Source organism: Pelobates fuscus, chromosome 8, assembly GCF_036172605.1.
Source record: "Pelobates fuscus isolate aPelFus1 chromosome 8, aPelFus1.pri, whole genome shotgun sequence".
NCBI lineage: Eukaryota > Metazoa > Chordata > Amphibia > Anura > Pelobatidae > Pelobates > Pelobates fuscus.
In genome coordinates this window covers 147,017,720-147,039,197 of record NC_086324.1, presented here as the reverse complement: position 1 = coordinate 147,039,197, position 21,478 = coordinate 147,017,720, and the positions used below count along the sequence as shown (strand labels likewise).

Genomic DNA, 21,478 nt, shown 5'->3' with positions numbered 1-21,478 from the left:
CATAAAGAGAAAGTATGCATAGAATTGGAGAAATTAATTGCAATTGGTGCCCTGGTTGTGCCTTGTCTGAACTGGCTTAAAATTAATTTCATGTGCTGAATCTTAAATATTAAATTTAAAAGAACTGAGCATCACATAAAAAAAAGATTAGCTAAAAGTATAGATGACGTTTAATATTGTATTCATGTAATTTCCAGAAAAGTGAAATTTCTCCTTGAAACCTAAATTCTGAATTTTTAGGAAAAATCTGTCTGAGTTGGAGATTTGTTTCCAGATTTAAATTGTGAAAATTTGGGAGTTTAGTAAATAACCCCGTTATTGTCCTGACTGCGTACACCCTGTGTCCTCATATTGGACCTATGACACAGTATCTAGTTGGTGGATGCGAAATATAAAATAAAAACCCTTAAATCTCTGCTATTAACTCAATGTAACCCTTAGAGCTCAGTGTAGTGGTTACGTAGCCAATAGTATTTAAGCGTCATGCTTAAGATCCTGGGGTTGACACCCAGGGACTACTGGCCACAAAACTATTACACTGAACTGTTGTTGTTATGGTGCTTACAGTGCCCCTTTAACCCCTTAAGGACCAAATTCTGGAATAAAATGGAATCATGACATGTCACACATGTCATGTGTCCTTAAGGGGTTAAATGCCCCCCCTCCCCAAAAAAAAGGTTTTTCAAACTCTAATATATGGTTAAAAGGGGTCCCAAAAAAAAACACAATAAACATGTCCTAAAAAAAACATTTTAAAATAAAAATTTCAGTGTATAATTAATTTTTTTTTTTTTTAAATATAGATATATATATAATGAAAAAAATGGTCAGGGTGCCCCCAAAAAGCCACAATATAAATGTCCTAATAAAACATTTTAAAATAAATATTTCAGAGTATAATTTTTAAAAAAATGTTTTTAATATAGATCTATATTAATGAAAAAAATAAATAAAAAAAAATATATATTTTTTTTCTTTATATTTTAATTAGAAATCCCTAGTCCCATTTGTCCATGAGTCTGTATAATATCCCATGCCTCCCTGGCTATGAGCTATTAAAAGAGCTCAAATGACATTAGTATTTCTTTAAAAGCCAAACTAAGGGACTGTCAACTAGTCACCAGCTCTGCAGCACCCTGCAAAATTCCTATTCTGTGACGGCCGTTCTGATTGGACGAGATCCGCTGACCACGCCCCTTTCTCTTGGCCTCCACCAACCACGCGAGCTTTCTCTGCCAGCCAACGCCGGTAGCTCGCCGACACAGGCGGAAAAAGACCTGAGCCATGTTAGGCCCCGCCGAGCCGTTCCCCTCATAACACCGGCCCCGCACGCCGCACTTCGATAGATATCGCTTACTGGACGGCTGCCCTGGCAGCATAGGGGCGGCAATGGCAGTTATGGGGCCGGGCGCGCTCAGCATCCCGTGTTACACTCCGCCTACGGCCTAGTCCTTCACTTTAAACCGACACTTTGCAGACGGTCCCTTATTTTTAGAGCGCGGCTCCTTTAAATGTATAGCTGCCCGCGGCGCTGCCTGAGTGGAAATAAGTGAATGCAAACCTGGGAAAAGCTCCCCGATTGTTTATTCCCACTCATGGTGATGATATTATGGCTAATAAAGAGTGATGATAATTTTATGAGGGGAACTCGGGTGTGAACATGGGCTCCATGAGGGCAGGCGGGCCGGGCCCGTGCTGGCCCGGGTTACACACAGCCTCCCGCTTTATAATTGGCCGGTTGGGGTGGCTGGTTAGGGTGTGGTGTTAGTGGGGTGAGGGCATTCCGGCCAGTCCTCCCCTCCCCCCACGTAGGCTGGGCGGCAGGCAACTCCCAGGGCAGCCCTGGCCCGGGGTCCTTGTGACATGAGGTCCTATTTAGTCTGGGTCAGGTTCAGTGCTGCTTCAGGAGGGAAACTTCAGGGGGCTTTGTCCCGAGACAAAGAGCAGTGACCGGTGCCGAGCCCGGATTCTCTGGGGGTGAAGTGATCACAGGTGAGCGGCTCCCAGGGGCCAGAGAGATGGGGTGACCCCCGGGGGCCCCCCGCACCCCTCCTACACATTCCCCTCCCCCACCCTTCATTGCGGAATGCAGAGGCCGCAGCGTGTCCCGGGTCACAGTAACCCGGGATAGAGGGGCAGAGAGCGGCCATTAAACTCACTCCAACTCCCATCAGGCTCAGCCACACACAGCGCTGCTCACTGGCATGCAGGCTGTTTATAGGGGCATTCCTTGTACCATGTCCTCCCTGTGGGGGTAAGGTGGGTTAAATGCTGGCACCCCTGCCCTCCCTGGGGGTAAATCCTGGCACCATAAAGCAGGCATGGTTAACCCCTGGCATGCTGGATGTTATAATAAACTCAGTATCACCACTTCTAGCCACCATGGATGGCTGAGATTTATAGACATAGCAGGGTACTGGGGGGAGACTGTGGAGTACCCCTCCCAAAACTCTCAGCCTGCCTAGGCCACTTTTTAACATGTCACTGGACTAAGGAATTCTTGTCAGAGACCTGCCTACCCCCTCACCCTACTTGTATTCAGATACCATCTCCTGTACTAATGAAGGATGGGATCAGGCCATGCTTTTACCATGGCATAACACCTCTAACTAGAGTTCTTATACTTCTCTGACTTGGAACGTCTGTATTTAGGGAGGAAAACACAAGATGATTGAACCCATGTTGGATCACTTCTATATCAGATCTCCTCTAAAATCTTTGATATATATATATATATTGTTTGAGGCCTCTCCAGTCCTGGTTCCAGGATTCTAAAAGTGTGTTTGTGATAACTTTTGTTTGTGTTAAACTATAGCTGTGCTTGAAACGTCTGAATTTATATTTTTCAGCATTTGCCTTTCTAATTTAGAATATATGGTATTGGAGATTTATTTCACTTCCTAGTATGAGATGCATACTTTTTTTTATTTTTTATTTTTTAAATTCTGAAAGGGTGGCATTGGACCCTACAAGTCTCTGTAGCTTCCACACTCAGAAGAACAAGCCCCATGTGCATACCGGTAGTAGGCACATGGACTACTATGAGATCAGTGCTTTATTCTACTGAGCAGAACTCCTATCAAGGGATGTAAACCTGCTACATGTATTTGTGCAGAATACTTGGTAGCAAAACAAAAGTTAACTTTTACTTGATGTATGTTATAGCAAATTTTTTAACTTTTTTTTTTTTATACTTAAGAACGTGGTTCTAGGTTTGAGAAGACAAGTCCATCTTTTTCCTAATGGACAGCATGATGGACTTTTTTTTTTATTTATTTATTGTTTTCATTTAATCACTTGAAGTTACAATCACTGCTACCACACAGAATTCTTTACCAATTGGTTTCTTTTTATTTTTTGTGCAACACTAGAAGTTTGCTTTGTTTTGGATTTTCTCAACAATAATTATGTTGACGTACATGCCATTAAAACGTCGTAAAATACATTTGTATCTTTGCTTGGATAGTTTGTTTAGTGTATATTCAACATTTCTGAAATCAATTGCTCAAACAATTGAATGCAACTCCAGTTATCAATAGTGGATTCAGCTTTGCAACGGACATTTTTAGTAGCGTATATTGTATGTTTGGCTACGGACCCATCTGAACATCCTTTATTTCAGTTTGATAGACAAAGTTTAATTAGTTAATAACAAGTAGGATTTTTAGCACTTGTATAAAGGACCCTATCACACAACTGCTGCTGGCTGTTAGCCCAAGATGTGACTAGACCAGGACTATATATCCACAGTCGGGGATATTACTGCCCAGGCGATACTGCCCAGGGGGCGGTGGGGGGGATGGTTTTTTAACCCCTTAAGGACCAAACTTCTGGAATAAAAGGGAATCGTGACGTGTCACACATGTCATGTGTCCTTAAGGGGTTAATTAAATTTTTTATTTTATTGCAGGCCTATAAAGTTAATCAGGAGGCATAAACAAAAGCATCATGAATGTATATCCGCACTGGGCTTACACTTGTCTGTAATGGAGCCTCTTTCCTGTGCATGTCACTCATCCATATGGATGTACTCTGAACATCCTAGTTTTGGTTATTCAACTGTGTAGTAGGGCAGGAGTGTCAGACCATTCCGTAAACTGCTGTTAGTGAGTGGAATCCTTCTTCCTTTTTTATATCTATATCTATATCTATATCTCTTTTAGCATTTTACCAAGTTTTGTTCCTGCCAATTTCTTGCTCATCCCTTTTTGTGACCGCTTGCACAGCCCCTGCTACTGAAAGAAAAGGATGTAGACTGGTCATGCTTGGGAGTGTCATGGACAAAACTATCAAAGGCTAGAAAAACTTAAAGGACCACTCTAAGCCCAGGAAAACATACTCGTTTTCCTGGCACTAGAGTGCCCTGAGGGTGCCCCCACCCTCAGGGACCCCCTCCCGCCCGGCTCTGGAAAGGGGAAAGTGTTTAAAACTTACCTTTTTCCAGCGGTGGGCGGAGAGCTCTCCTCCTCCGATCCTCCTCTTCTCCTCCCCGTCGGCTGGATGCGCACGCGCGGCAATTGCGCGCGCATTCAGCCGGTCACATAGGAAAGCATTCATAATGCTTTCCTATGGACGCTTGTGTGCTCTCACTGTGATTTTCACAGTGAGAATCACGCACGCGCCTCTAGCAGCTGTCAATGAGACAGCCACTAGAGGAAATAGGGGAAGGCTTAACCCATTCACAAACATAGCAGTTTCTCTGAAACTGCTATGTTTGAGAAAATGGGTTAACCCTAGAAGGACCTGGCACCCAGACCACTTCATTAAGCTGAAGTGGTCTGGGTGCCTAGAGTGGTCCTTTAAAGTCTGGGCCCCTCATGCCTCCATAAATATAGTAAAACAATTTTACTGTATTAAAGCCTGAAGCTGTAACTCTGCATGCTGTTACTCAGAAAAACAAGCAGTGTGCTGACATCATCAGAAGTGGTAGCCTGATCCAATCACAGTGCTTCCCTATAGGATTGGCTGAGACTGACAAGGAGGCAGATCAGGGGCAGTGCCAGCATGATTCAAACACAGCCCTGGCCAATCAGCATCTCCTCAGAGAGATGAATGGAATCAATGAATCTCTATAAGGAAAGTTCAGTGTCTGCATGCAGAGGGTGGAGACACTGAATGTTTGGATGCATTTTAGGCAGCCATGACCCAGGAAGGATCTCTAACAGCCATCTGAGGAGTGGCCAGGAAAGTTATTACTAGGCTGTAATATAAACACTGCATTTTCTTCGAAAAGACAGTGTTTACAGCAAAAAGCCTGAAGGTAATGATTCTACTCACCAGAACAAATTCAATAAGCTGTAGTTGTTCTGGTGACTATAGTTTCCCTTTAAATATCTTAATCTTGCTACAGCTGTAATACTACCCATTTACCCTTCTGATATCTGAGGAAATTTTACTCCATGTCCTTTCCAAGCTGTGGATTTAGCGAGATACCAAGTTGGTAAATGGAAAATCTAACATGAAGTTGTATTTTTATTGACCTTCCTACATGATTTTTGGATGGTCCTACCGGTGAAATGTGGGATTTAACAATTTCCTATTTGCCATCTCTGCGTCTCGTGGTGGTGTCATCTGTAGGTCCCCATCTTCTATATTTGCTGATGAGGTAAGGGCAACAATGATGTGACTCCTGGCAGATGAAGTCACTAGTAACTGAAGTGGAAGGGGGTGTGGTTCAAGGAAGAGAACCTGTGCTTTATGAAGAGTATGTAATAAAGAAGGCTATGTAAATTCCTTGCCTAACATTGCATGGCTCTTTATGTAATAGACAATAATTGGCTTTACAAAGTGAGCAGCTGACTAGGAAGAAGAAGAACCAATGGTTACCATTGTAGAGTTGAGAAAGTCCGGTGTGAGAAAAGACCACATACTGGTCCTAAGGAGTTATTTGGGGAATGTATTGCATCTTCATTTGTGAATGCTTACATAATGTTCTTTAGTGTGTGTGTGTGTGTGTATCTATATCTATATCTATCTCACCATGTAATCAGGCTTAGCATCACTGTTATTGCTGCAAATTAAAAATACTTGCTGTCCTGGTCTGTCAAGCCCTCGGCATGTGTATAATTTTTTTAAATTATTTTTATTTTATTGTATGCGAAGTGAGGTGTGTTTTTAATTTTTTGTTCCTTATTCAATAGTGTAACTTTCGAAGGAGTGATGGTTTCCATTTAAAATTACACTAGCACTTGTGGGCTCTTTGCATATTTAGGGGGGTGTCAAAGGGTGAACAGTTGGGGCAAGTTCTACCTATTGAACTGGACATGCTACATCAACTCCTGTGAACCTTCATTCAGGAGACGTCCCTCTTGTGCATGCAAGAATACAAAACTGTTGAACAGAATTGTGAGCAGTTACGGGCTGTAGGCATATTTCACAAAATTATGCTAGTCTTCATCAGCTATCATTACTGGCAATAGGAGACGTTACCTCCACCATTTCCTATCTGCCAGTTACATAAGTAGTTTAGAGAAAATCCAACACTGTCTAAAATAACTTTTCGAAAGAATTGTAAATTGCTACTGTATAGTATAGTATGCAGGTTGGCATTTGCTCATTAATGGGGGTGGAAAAAGCATTTTAAATAAAAATGAATTTTTACCACTTCCAGCATTTGGCCAGGATGGGGTTGCTAAATGAAAGTCAGAGCTAGTTTTCAGCTTTAGACAAGGTCCATGTTTGCCTCATACCGCCAGCCTGTCAGGTGTCCCTTATTGCTGCTAGGTGTCTGTGCAAACAAACATGGATTCTAAATGTGGCAATACACCAACCCTTCCTGATAGAAGCCGATTAAACAGGGGACTAGCGATTGCAGGATATAAAATTTCAGGAAGTTTAAAGTCCCGATCAATTGAGATTTTTTTTAATTTTTTTTTCCTTTCTATCGGTCTAGATATGCAAACTGTTTTATATAGAAACATATTTGGCAGCGCTGTATTATTGGTAAACATGATAAACCTTTTTAAAGGGACACTATAGTTGCCAAAACAACTTTGTCCTAAGGCAGTTCTGGTGTTTAGATCATCATCATCCTCCTGGCAATAATGGCAGTTGGTATGGCTGGCATACCAGGGTCGCTGCTCAGGGAGAACTACTTGACCACTCTTGACAAATGGGTGACAAATATTTATGAACCATGTGATTCTTCTCTGTGTAGTTGAGTTTTGTGCTTACATAATATCTGACCCTATTTTAAAAAATATAATTTTTTTTATATATATATATACACACACACACGTACCTCGGTTTACAAATGAAAATTAATTGAAAATAATACTTCGATTTACACTTTAATAACCGAATTGTTGTATGTTTTTTTTTTTTTTTTTTTAAATCACCTGTGCTTGTGAAGTTATTTTTGGCTAGATTTACTCTGCAAACTGTATGAGCCGTTTTGAAAAAAAAATTGACTTGTGTACAGGGCTGCTCTACAAACCTACTGTGCTAAGTGTTAAACGTAAGAAAGTCTGCTATTATGTGTTCAGTTAGGGGCAACGGTCTTCACTGGCACATGTGCTTTGTTTAGACCCCAGTGTATTGGTAATCCCCCAGCCAACCCTAGAAGCCCTGACAGACCACTACAGCAACCAGTGTTACCCATTAATCCCAGCCATCCAGCAGAATGTCCAAAGCGTTTGTCAAAGTTATGGCAGACTCCCCTACCAGCTTCTTTTTTTCTTTCTTTTTCTGCTACTCCCACTACTGCAACTTGAGGCCTCCATTCTTGTTGTGCAGGAGTGAATCTCTGGTTTTGGCTGACTGCATGTGCAATAATGTAAAGCCGATCCCAAGCCAACCACATTGGCAGGTTATGCAAATAAATCATAACTAAAGTGCAAATAAAACTTCAAGGAGATGCAGTTAGATGCAACTTGCAAGTGAACAATGTGCTTTTATTTACAAGATTTAAACAAAACAACATTGTGTAAGTTATAATGCACCAAAAATGGATATTACTCACTGTTATTACATATCACACTCTTAGGTGGAAGAAAGGGACGTGCTGCCAATCTTAAGTATTTTTAAATACAAATTAAAACAGAAAATTATCTCTGGAAATGCCACCCAAATTAGGTGGGGACTATGAGTAGAATATATAATGGTTACCATACACAGCACAATATGGTGTATGCTGGTGACAGGCACACGGATAGCAAAGTGTATAAATACACTTTGCCCTCACCGGGCCGGTACAATTCCAATTTCAATCTGCACAGCAAACCACAAACTGCAACGTTTATCTAGTTTCAACTCTGGGAGCCCAATCCACATTGCTCAAATCACTGGAAATATCCTCGCTTGACTCGTTTTAAACATATTCCTGACTCTAGTGGGGTGTGTGTGTGTGTAAAAAAAAAAAAAAAAAAAAAAAAATTTTTTTTTTTATATATCTATCTATCTCTATCTATATAATATTTTTTATTTATTTTCTCCGGCCCTGCACCGGTCTCTCTATTGTGGCTGAGATCATCAAATTGACTATCTCAGACAATCCAATACTTTCTTAGAGGAAAGCACTGGGAAGCTATTGAATTCATGCATCTCTATGGGGAAAGTTCACGCAGCACTGACCCAGGAAGTGCCTCTAGAGGTGTTACTAGGCAGGAACACCTCTGAAAAGGCAGCGTTTACATTGAAAATCTTGCAGGGACAACCTATAGGCACCAGAACTACATTAAGCTGTAGTTGTTCTGGTGATTAGAGACCCTTTCTAAAAGGCACTTTTCACCAATCTGCGTAGGAAGAGGGATGGGTATACGTTTGGAGGAGGTTGGTGGATCCAGTGCTTTCTGTAGTTGTTACAGCTTTCCTTTTCCTGGGTGAAATCCAGTTCCTGCATTTTGCCTGTCTGGATTATACACTTGTTTTATTTTACAGTAGTTTATCACCTAGTACTATGAACAGCTCTGTGGGAGGGTAGGCCATGAGTGAGACTATTTCCTGCACTTTTGTAGTTGGTTTCCCCACCTGACAACTGGAAATACATGTTATCAGAGGTTAAAGGATCACTATAGTGTCTGGAAAACAGCCACTAGAGGTTGGCTTAACCCCTAATGTAAACCATAGCAGTTTCTATGAAACTGCTATGTTAACATCTGAAGGGTTAAAACCCGAGGGACCTGGCACCCAGACCACTTCATTGAGCTGAAGTGGTGTGGGTGACTACAGTGTCCCTTTAAATCAACCAAGCCTTTCAGGCTCTGTGATTTGTCTCTTGCCCTGGCATAACTATTAACTTTGCAAAAGAGCAGTGGTGAAATATGCTATTTCATGACATTCCAACAACAAATGTATGTTGTTGGATGTTTATGGTTGCTGTTTTGAAAGAGCAGAATGTGTCCCTTGATCTCTGGCAGGGATTTCCTTGCATATGCCTGTTTGTGTACATGGCTATATGTAATGTCTCCAGATATGTAATATTCCTAATACATTAGACAATATTTAGGTTTACTAATTCCCCAGTGGTGGTGATCAAGTAAAAAAATGCGCATTAAATATAGTTTAATTTTTAGCACCTCTCCTAGAAAGGTCTTTGTCTAAGGTCATTCCACATGGAATGGTGACTCTTAAAACTGTTAAATGCTTCTCTATGAAGAATTAATTGACAGAGCTCTGTTTGCCATGCGTACATCATAGGTCCTTAATGCTTGTCCGAGAAGCATCTAATTGGAACAGAGCTGATCAAGCCATAAGAGACTGTCTGACTGGAAAATTGTGGGTGGTTAATACAACCTTCTTTTTTTTTTTTTTTGTCTTTATTTCCATCATATATCTTTTTGGAGTAATTGTCCTAATATCTGTTCGTTCTGGTTTTAAACTTTGTCCCAATATACATTGACTGCAATAAACAGCTAGAGGATGATGGGAATTGTAGTCCAGTAACATCTGGGTGGCCAACGTCTGAGATGCCTGCTCTAGATGCAATTTTTAGCATACTGTGTGTTAAGCCATTTCTGACATTCACCCAGTAAAACGTTTTTGAGTGTTTTCACTAGATGGCGCCAACAACTTGTGAAATAACTTGGTGTGTAGTGTGACTTGTGGCTTTTATTTATTTTTATAGTGTTCTGTATATACTATAGATTAACTTTTAATTTATATTTTTACACAATAGGAATCTGAAATATGTCTGGCATTGCCCTAAGCAGACTCGCACAAGAGAGGAAAGCCTGGAGAAAGGACCATCCTTTTGTAAGTACAGACATTCACTCAAAATTCGCACTATACTCTAGTGCTAAATTCTCACTAGCCAATGAATAAATGTATATACAAATGCCAAGTCTTGTTAATAGTAACTTTTGACACCCAGCTTTTGCTATACCAATGTATTTTTTATCATCTATCTCCTCAACTTAAGGGTTTTGTGGCAGTTCCAACAAAAAATCCAGATGGTACGATGAACCTGATGAACTGGGAATGTGCTATTCCAGGCAAGAAAGGGGTAAGCTTGAAAATTTTTATGATGTGCTATTGTGTGTAATCCAGACAGATTTACTGATGCATCTGGTTGCTACATAATCGGTCATACCCACCTCGAGTTATTGTTGCATAAGAGGGTAGAAAATTGAGAGGGAGTACCAAAAAAAAAAAAAAACAGTGGCAAACACATATTTTATGTAAAGATAACCGAAGACTAACCAGACATATCTGCATCTTTTGTATGAAAATTTATGGCAGGTGTTCTGAAGGCTGACCAAGTGAAACATTGAGGGTCTACCTATCTCATCCATATAGTATGGGGACTTGGTTAAAGGGACTCTATTGTCACCAGAGCAACTACAGCTTATTGTATTTGTTCTGGTGAGTAGAATCATTCCCTTCAAGCTTTTTTGCTGTAAACACTGTCTTTTCCGAGAAAATGCGGTGTTTACATTACAGCCTAGTAATAACTTTCCTGGCCTCTCCTCAGATGGCTAGTAGATGTGCTGCACATTGCACGCAGAGGGTGGAGACACTGAATGGCAGTGCTGCACAGACACTGAACTTTCCTCATAGAGATGCATTGATTCAAATCATCTTCAGGAGTAGATGCTGATTGGCTAGGGCTGTGTTTGACTTGTGCTGGATCTGCCTGCTTGACAGTCTCGGCCAATTCTATTGGGAAGCACTGTGATTGGCTCAGACTACCACTTCTGATGTCAGCAAACATGCAGTTCAAAGGCAAACCGGGGCAGAGCCAGGAGCTGAAGACTTAAATACAAGTAAGATTCTACTATATTTGGGGGGCCAGAGAGAGTAGAAGGTGGTTTTGACACTAGTGTCAGGAATATAGGTTTGTGTTCCTGACCCTATAGGACTCCTTTAATCTTCCTGCCCTCTTGCCGTACACACAGTGACTGTTGGCTACCTGGGTAGCCGGCACACTTTACACTGAGGGAGTCTTCCTTTGTAACATAAAATGGATTTCTCTCTAAACCTTTTTATCAGCCACCTAGGTTTGACCTCGGTTTATACAACTAAACAAAAGAGTGGAAAACACCCAGAATACGTTAAATAAATATAAAATGAAACAACCTGAATTCAGGCGAAATATCCGTAGGTATAGTCTGTATAAAAATATCAGACAGCTAACATAGTATAAAAAAATAGTATAAATTGTAAACATAGGTACACTCACAAACAAATGTGAAATCAGGCTTGTCACCCTCTCAGGGGTAATATGATGAATGTGAGCTTGTATATCTTCCAATGAGGTATATGGAAATAAAGGAAATCAGATATAGTGAAGTTTGTTATAATACAAAATCACATTTATTGGTTGCACTTACACATAGAAGATATAAAAGTAGCGTGTCTCCATATAATCATGGAACTCCTGAGTGATGGTATTGGGCATCCACAGTGGGAATCCAGGAGCAATAATATAGAGGCAGCCAAAAACCGAATAGACAATAAAACTTGAAATAAAATACACAGGAAATGAATCCAACGCATTTCGTCCGATAAGGTGCTGGACTTATTCAGGGATATCTGTGTTCATCCTTGCGGGTATATATACTGTAGCTAATCTCAATTGATCCGGAACACTTGATGTGTAGCGTGCGTTTCATTCGTGGAGCGCATAAACAGCGTGGGAATGTCCGAGATATTTTACAATAGTTCCGGGTTGTAAAACGCATGCGCGCGACAGACGCACATGCGTAAACATAAAGGACCGTGGCCTGGAAAGGACAGAAAACATAGGGCGGAAATCGCCTGAACAACTGGCATATATATTTTTTTTTCTTTATATATGCCAGTTTTTCAGGCGATTTCCGCCCTATGTTTTTTATTTGTATTTTATTGTCTATTTGGTTTTTGGCTGCCTCTATATTATTGCTCCTGGATTCCCACTGTGGATGCCCAATACCATCACTCAGGAGTTCCATGATTATATGGAGACACGCTACTTTATATCTTATGTGTAAGTGCAACCAATAAATGTGATTTTGTATTATAACAAACTTCACTATATCTGATTTCCTTTATTTCCATATACCTCATTGGAAGATATACAAGCATGCGCATTAGGTATCCCCATAGGGAAAGCATTGAAAACTAATTTCAATGCTTTACTATGGGGATTTGAGCAACGCTGGAGGTCCTCACACAGCGTGAGGATGTCCACCGACGCTCTAGCACAGATAATCTGTGCTAGAAACCAGGAAGTGCCCTCTAGTGGCTGTCTAGCAGACAGCCACTAGAGGTGGAGTTAACCCTGCAATGTAATTATTGCAGTCTATAAAAAAACTGCAATAATTACACTTGCAGGGTTAAGGGTAGTGGGAGTTGGCACCCAGACCACTCCAATGGGCAGAAGTGGTCTGGGTGCCTGGAGTGTCCCTTTAAGTTTAGTAGTTTTTTATTTTTTGGTTTAAATCTCTTTTAGGACTTTTGTGTTTTTTGTAAGGCAGCAACATTTTGTGGCATAAGCAATGCGGTCTATGCATTTGTTTTGGCTAGCACAAACTTTGCCATGCATCAAAGGGGAAAGAGGCTGAATCAGTGGAAGAATTAAAACCTTGAATAGAAATTATTGGAGTACTCTAAACACCTGCTGTTAGACTTTTATTTGGTACTGGTGGGCTGTATGCTGGATGAACCATTATATATTGCTTCCATGAGGTTCCTATCTGATGGAACACACTTTGTGGGCCACATGAAACCCATTGACAAAGTTTAGCAATCATTGTTTAGGAAGGCTGAACTTGATGGACGCAAGTCTCTTTTCAGCTATGTAACTATGTAATTTTGATTGGTGTTTTCCAAACTGTGAGTAATTTGGCTCTGAAATTACTTTGTATGTCTGCTAATTGTATTCCATTTGGATTTCTATTTTGGTACATCCTTTTATGTTAGAATGTTGGTTAGTACTGACTTACACACACCCTAATATGTATGCATGCTTAGAGCCTAGTTAATGATATAAAGGAAAAATAATGTGGTGATTGGAATTTAAGTCTTACTAAAGTATCAGTTGTGTGATTATTTTATTTACAGACCCCATGGGAAGGGGGGCTATTTAAACTACGGATGCTTTTTAAGGATGATTATCCCTCCTCGCCCCCAAAATGTAAGTAGTGTGAAAAAAAAAACCTATAAATTTTGTCTTCAAATATAAGATTGCAGTTTAGGTTTTTATATGTCCCGGAAAAGCTCTTAAAGAGGAGCGGTCATTGGCTAATTTTAGTACAAACTTCTAATTAAAATGTTGCTATTTTGTGGTGTGTGTGTTTTTTTTTTTTTTTAATTTTAATTCTGGGGCCTTTGCATACTTGCTGGCCAATGCCTCTGGTAAAGTATGTAAATGACTTGACGTGAGCCGTTCAGTACTTAACCTCCACCCTTCATGAAACTTTTTTTTTTTTTTTTTTTTTTTCACTTCCATGCACTGCCGGAGAAAACACCACGTGCAGTATACAGAATTTATCAGTTGCTTGTGGAAGTGACCGATTCTATTTAAGTTTTATGTGGGAGAGGGAGGTTAAATTCATGTGCAGATTGTTTAAATAATAAAAATTACTTCAAAGTAAATTGCTAACCTATCTCTTTAATGTAATATAGGTAAATTTGAGCCACCTTTATTTCATCCAAACGTCTATCCTTCAGGCACAGTGTGTCTGTCTATCCTAGAAGAAGATAAAGACTGGAGGCCAGCAATAACGATCAAGCAGGTAACTGTAAAGATGATCCTAAAATAACACGTGCTGTTTTGGGGTCGTGTTTTTTTAAACTTGCTCCGTCTTTCAACTTTTCATTTTTATTTTTTATTTTTTTTTATTTTAGATCTTGTTAGGAATACAAGAACTACTAAATGAACCAAATATACAAGATCCAGCCCAAGCAGAGGCATACACAATCTACTGGTTAGTATTGCTTTTTCTTTTTATATTTAAAAAAAAAAAAAAAAAAAAAAATCTTTAATGCCTATGGTTTTCTTGGAAAACTCAATATGCACAGGCACTCTTTTTATCCCTGATGGTGCAAGGTAGCCCACATTAAATACCCTAAATAAATTCAATAAATACATATGATCCTGCACTCAATTGTAGATATAAAGTAAAATATCGGTTTATTCCATCGATTAAAAAAATTAATATCTTGCGCTCAGTGGAAAATATATACATATGGCAGAAGACCGGTTTATTGCGTAAAGTTATATCCTATATGGACTCAACCATGCAACACCTTGGGTAATATGCTTAGACAAAAATAAAAAAGTCCCTTATTGATATGCCCCCTCAATAACCAGTATTATAGTTTGAATGAATGTTATATGGGTAAAGACCCTATCTGCAATCAGCAATACTTGTCTGCACATAAAAAAACAAAAACAAAAAAAAAACTTGAAATATTGAAAAGCTTTATATACAGTCCCAGTGTGTACACACTAAAAAAGGAAACTGCAAAACATGCACCCATATGTGGATGCTGTAGGATGGATCTCACTAGTCCTGGATATAGCTGATTTGATAAACTTGGGGGTGGGAGGTGGTTTGTGTGGTGTGTCCACTCTAAAGTGGACCCCGTCTCCAGTCTGGTATCGGACCGTGTAAGGTCAATCTAGTTGGAGGCATATGGAGAGTTCGAGAGGCAAACTGACCAACCTTGGTCGAAATCCCTATACTGGAAAAAATAACCACATAATCAGAATTGCATGTGTAAAAATCATGAATCTTTTACAATTTGCCTGCGTGTGGGTGTGTGAAATGTGCACCCCTGATTATGATATTGCAGTGCATAAAGCCAAGGCAGGGAAAAGTGCCTTTCTTGTGTTCAGGAAAAATAGTTTTTTGCTTTTTACCACACATTTTCTTGGAAAAAGACTATGTCTCCTAAGTAATTCTGCAAGACGCGATATGCCAAGTATTTTTATCCTAAAAACAATAACCCAAATTTGGGATGATTATTTAGAACAGGGTTGCCCAAAAGGTAGATTCCCCAGATGTCTTCACACTACAGCTTCCATAATGCCTTGTCATTCGAAAAGGCATGCAAAGCATCATGGGAGTCGTAGTTCTACAGCATCTGGGGATCTACATTTTTGAGCACCCCTGGCTTAGAACTATAGGATTTTGCTCTAAAGGCAAAGGTTTGCTTAAAGTGTCCTGCAAACTGCATAGTAAACCTTCATCACTTACCATAAATATCACACATTTTCCTTTGTGAGACCAAAGCGACAAGATTACTTCAAAGCACCATAACTGCAGCATATCATTACTCTAACAGGTGCCTGTAACCTAATTTAGGATTTCCATAGGCATGTGGTTGGATCATGGCATGGTACAGATGAATGACTCCAGCACTAGAAAGTGAGGTTGTCTTTGTTTGGCCATTTTTTTCAGTGGCTGACTTTAGGTTATCTGGAAGTATCGGGAGATGACTAGACAAGACATTCTGCTCTAGTGTTCCCAAGAGCTTTATAGTTGCCCACCACCACTTATTTTGAAGCTTCATGTAAATCTCCCTATTGTAATGGTGTCTATAAGAATGCGTGTAGATGGAAAGATACACTATGTAGATCTTTAATCTATCTACTACAAGGGTGCTGGTGGGGTCATTTCATACAAGATCCAGTGCACTTACTCATTCACTGAACAGCAGTCTTCCTGGTATGCAGGTGTTAGTATCTACCAAAAGTTGTGCAAAATAGCCTGGGTCATGGGCACCCAAGGTTCATTGATGCATGGAGCAAAGGCTGTGATTGAAAGTTGTCAGAATGCCCATGCTGACACCTGTCAATCGGGGAAAGCACCTAGAACGAAGACATGAGTGTCAGGACTGGACCATGAAGCAATGGAAGAAGGGTCCCATGTCTGAATTATGTTTTCTTTTAGAACAGGTGGCAGTGTGTTGGTCGTTTACCTGGGAAATAGATGTCTGGCATACACTATAGGGAGGAGGCAGTGTTATGTGCTGGCCACTGTTCTGTTGGGGGAAACCCCTTGGGTCCTGGCATTCATGTGGCTGTTACTTTGACACATACCACCTACCTAGAGACTGTTGCCGGTCATACACACCTTCATGGCAATGGTGTTCTTAGATGGCAGTGGCCTATTTCAGTAGGATAATGCACACTGCAAATATTCAGAAATGGTTTGAGGAACATGCCAAAAAGGTCATGGTGTTGCCTTAACCTTAAATACCTCCGATCTGATTTGAGCATCTGTGGGATGTGCTGGAACAGATCCAATCCATGAAGGACGCACATTGCAGAACTTAAGATTTGCTAGTGTCTTCGTGCCAAATACTACAGGACCTATTTGGACGTCTTGTGAAGTCCATGCCTCAACGCAGCACGAGGGGATTTGTGGCCGATCCTACATTGCATAAGCCTTTCACAACACCAATGTACACCACTTTTGGCAGGCCCTATGCTAGCAACCTAATACCTGCTCTTATAAGACTAATCCTAATGTCCGTTGCCTCCGTCCCCGTCTCTTCTCTTTCTCTCCCCCCGCCCCCCCCATTTAAATAATATATATATATATATATATATATATATATATATATATATATATATATATATATATTATTTTTTTGCGTAGCTTAGGTGTTTTTTTATTTTTATTTATTTATTAAGAGAAACCTGTGTTTAGTGAGTGAGTAAGCGCATTGGATCTTGCGTTCTATATATATTTTTAAAGAACTTTCTTTGCGCTATATGCCCAGATCACTAACCTTGTGGATTTTTTTTCTTTTTCTCCTTTCAGCCAAAACAGAGTGGAATACGAAAAAAGAGTCAGAGCACAAGCTAAGAAGTTCGCGCCATCATAAGCTTCAAGTGTGGAATCTTAAAATAAAAAATTTAAAAAAAGGAAGGGATTGGTTTGGCAAGAACTTGTTTACAAATTTTTTGCAAAATTGAATGATGCTAAATACAATTTAAAGTCACTTAGGGGAGGGGGTCGTATGTGTGCCATTTCCCATTTCTGCCACTTGTATAGAGTTCTAAATTTGCTGAATATCCCCCTCGTTTTTTCATACAGGGTCTCTTCCTTCAGTCTTTTTGTATTTTGATTGTTATGATGTAAAACTTGCTTTTATTTTAATATTGATGTCAGTATTTCAACTGCTGTAAAATTATAAACTTTTATACTTCTCTAAATTCACTAGTAATCTATAGTTTCCTTTGCTATCTGATGCAGGCATGCTTTAAACTGTTTAGAACTGTATCTAGCCTCTAGCTGGCTGTATTTAAAATGTCATAAATTCCACCCCCTCCCCTCCCCTAAATTTTTTATTTTATTTTTATTTTTCTCTGTCTTTAACTAGGTTGTGTTACAACCTAGAGCCTCCGAGATTTAAACTCCGTCACATCTTGCTTCTGCATCACTTCCTTATGTTTATATGGCGTTTTTTGTCTGTGTTGCTGTTTAGATGAAATAAACTGTTTATATAATTTTTTTTTTATTTTTTATTTTTTCCTCATTATCTTTCTCATTAAAAGGACCACGACGTGGAAAGTGTTCTGACTTGTTAACTGAAAATTTATTTTTTTTGTTTTCTTATTTATATATTTTAAAATATAAATTGCTGTTATTGCTACACCATGATCGAATTAAGAGACTGTAGCCTGACCTCTTGATTAATTTGGCTAACCTACTGTTGTCTTTGTAACATGAAATGCAGACTTTAAATAAACCGCAGTAAACCAAAAACCTGGTAAGTATAATTTCTTTGTTTTAAAACTCAAACGTCCATATGAGCACTGTACCACATTTGCAAACAAAGTCATTTGGAACAGGCTGGCTCGTTTTGGTAAACATTGGATTTTAGGCTTTCGTTATTCAGCATTTATGCAACATGTCACTAAACACTTGCCATTTTAGGGCATATGGCACAGCTAATTTTATGATTAATTTTCTACAGCTAGTGAAAATCAAGGCACAGTGCTGCACTTTACCTCTTAAAGGGGTTTAACCAATGTTCTGGTCGGAATGACAGTCTTGATATGTAACTGATCCTGACATGGTTTTTAAGAGACTGGAGTTTGGAGTAGACACTGCTTTGACAGATTACATTCTTATGGCAGGGCTTACATTATGCAGCCTTGCCACTGCAAGCCATAGTCTACCATCCAGCGATGAGTTTCTACTCGCCAGGGCTACATTTGTACTTGCCAATGGTTAGTGGCAAGCTAATCTTGAGCTTTGATTATGCCATGGATCATTGTAAATGTTTATCTGCACTAATCCATGTTTTTAGGCCAGATTAAGCACACGGCTTTCCTGTTGAACTACAAATCCCATGATGCTCTGCCATTACATTACAAAGCATCAAATGAGTAGTACTGCAGCTGGGAGTCACGTCTTGGTTTGGCCATAAAAGAACCATCCAAGAATCATAACTACAGTGACTTGTAGTTTAGGCTGCAAGTAGTCACCTGGTGCTTCCCAATGAAAGATGTCCAACTGTTCACTAACTTACGTGGGATGCACTGAACTAAGCCTGACTGTGCAGGGCTTGGCTCACTGGCTGGAAGTGATCTGCTGCTGATTGGCTCTGGCAACCTAGTGGAATCTCTTTACAGGAGCTTTAAGTTCAGTGTGGTGGTGCACAATGGGTCCCAGGGAAGTGAATAAGGTGACACCATAACAACTACAGTCTGCTGTACAGTTTTGTTTTTTTTGTGCTCGGGGTGTTCATTTGCAACTTTAAGGTTCCTTTATATAGCTTTTGAAAACACAATCGCTTGCAACATGTGGCTACGATTTAAGCAGTGTTTTTAGATGGGATGAAATGGTTGCTTTGTATAATTAAGAAATATCTTTTTGGATCAATTGTGCTGGACAGATTTTGAAATGTCTGACTATAATGCTTTGTTCACCATACCACATACTGTAAAATAGGTTGGTTTTTTTTGGTTGTTTTTTTTATTTAAACTTCTAAGCTCCCTATATTACACTATATAGTCTCCTGTAAACTTTCCTCATTCCTATAATGTAATTCTGTCTTGTATTAAAAGATGAGTTGAGAATGTGTTTTGTTTTTTTTTACTTGTTTTAACGCTTCATACTGAAAGATTTGATTTAGTGTAAAATAGTCCATAGTTGCAGAAGAACCCACCTATGCTGGAATGAAACAGATTGAACTTGTTACTACAGCTCTGTCCATTTCCTTTGGCGCTTCTTAACCCCCCCAGCACTATTCCTCAAAGATAGCAGAGCCCCAGCAACCACTATCTAACTACACAGCTGTAAAGGAGTGAAATTTGCTAGCACTGAAGTGACCACGTTTAGGTCTGCTTCTTTGTTTGATTATGCGCACTGCGTTCGTTTTTTTTTTTCCTGTTCCAGGCACCGATGGATTTTGCAACACTGGAAGCAATCTCTGCCCATACAGTCGCATGTCTAATGTCTGCTAGAACACAAATGCAACAAGGAAATATCATACTTCTATTAAAGGCATTTGATTTTCATAAACGAAGAATTACTCAACATGTTTTTTTTTTTTAAAATAAGCTTATTTTGTAATTGTATCATGTTAAAATGCTTTACATCTGTGTTAAACCATATTCAAGTAAACATGCGTATAATACACGATTCATTACAATACCATAATGTAACCGTAAACTAATGAAAGCATAGACCTATCAGAATGGTTAAACTTTTATTTATTTTATTGTGAATTTCTGAAAATCTGCGAAAGCATTCCTTATGCTAAACATGGGTTATGAACATCTGTGTATGTTGTGTTTAAAAAAAAAAAAAAAAAAGTAGTTTATTTTGTGTGTGCAAATAATCTAAAACCAAAACACACAAACCTTGCACTTGATTACTTCCTGCATTCTTCGTGTGAGCTCTGGCCTTCTATGTGCGTAACATTGTAGGATTGTACATATGGGATAATGGGTAAGTGTCCAGCAATCAACAAGTTACATTTGTAACCTATGTTTATATGTTAGTCACATCCCAATGTTAGAAATGAACTTATTTTTAACACTGGGTTGCTTGTCTTTCGATTATATGTAAAGTTAAACTCTCACCATATCTTCCACCTACAAGTACTGAGACAATCTAGCTTCAGCATAATTATCCCAATAGCCTAAAACGCCCCATTGAGATGCATTGGCAACGTAGGGCACTGAAACCAACAAACACTTGTTTTAAAGCAGGTGCGTAAACACTCCTGACTGTATTGCCTGCTGGGAGGGTATTCCTACAGCCATTTGTAAAAGTGACAAACTCTATTACCTTTGCCTTAAAAAAAAAAAAAAAGTCTTAACAAGAGTGCACCAAGTGGTTGGGTGATTGACAGTCACAAGATGAACACTGCCTTACAGCAGATGTAATACGTTACATTTCCTACAAACCTCAGTCTACAGGGACAACATCTAGGCACCAAGGCCACTGCATTAAAAGGACTCTATAGGCACTCCGACCACTTTATCTCAATGAAGTGGTGTGTTTGGGTCCCCCCTCCTTTTAACCCTGCAGGTGAAAACATTGCTGTTCTGCAGAACGACAATATTTTCATTGCTGGTTTTAAATGCCTCTCAAAGGTGGTCAGTCGCTAGAGGCGCTTTGGATGAAATTGCATGCACACTAGCCTTACTATACTTTCCTATGGGAAAATATTGGATTGACTGAGATCATCAGTAGCGGCCATGCACCACAGGTTTTCCACACATTGCACAAATGGTTGACCCTTATGTACAGTGGTACAGTGTGAATTTTCTGGCCCCTCAAAGACCACTTCATACAGAACCACCAATATGTATTTGTTTGAATTTATTGTGTGCATATAAACTTTGCATGAACAATATAAATACTGCGTTGTGAACAGATAACATGTCCTGATCGAATCGATTTTCCACCGTTCTTTTAATTTTTATTGAGTGTTTTTAGAGGTTCCCTTCACAATTTTGATCAACAATGAATGATACGCATCATTTTGTCTATAATGTAGTTTTTGGAAGAATGTATTGAGGGAATTCATAAATTAATTGAATTTGTACATGTTGGTGAGAATCCTCGTGCATGGTTTTTATTCATTT

At 39.5% G+C, this 21,478-nt stretch overlaps 1 protein-coding gene across 1 annotated transcript; it reads left to right on the top strand.

The window, feature by feature from the left end:
- The first annotated feature begins 1,830 nt into the window (after positions 1 to 1,830).
- UBE2I (ubiquitin conjugating enzyme E2 I) lies at positions 1,831 to 17,888 on the top strand. Its single transcript, XM_063430411.1, has 7 exons — positions 1,831 to 1,992; positions 10,115 to 10,191; positions 10,358 to 10,441; positions 13,480 to 13,552; positions 14,044 to 14,153; positions 14,266 to 14,345; positions 17,193 to 17,888. Exons 2-7 carry the CDS (start codon positions 10,126 to 10,128, stop codon positions 17,254 to 17,256), a joined length of 477 nt encoding a protein of 158 aa, XP_063286481.1. The 5' UTR covers positions 1,831 to 1,992; positions 10,115 to 10,125; the 3' UTR covers positions 17,257 to 17,888.
- The last annotated feature ends 3,590 nt before the right edge of the window (positions 17,889 to 21,478 follow it).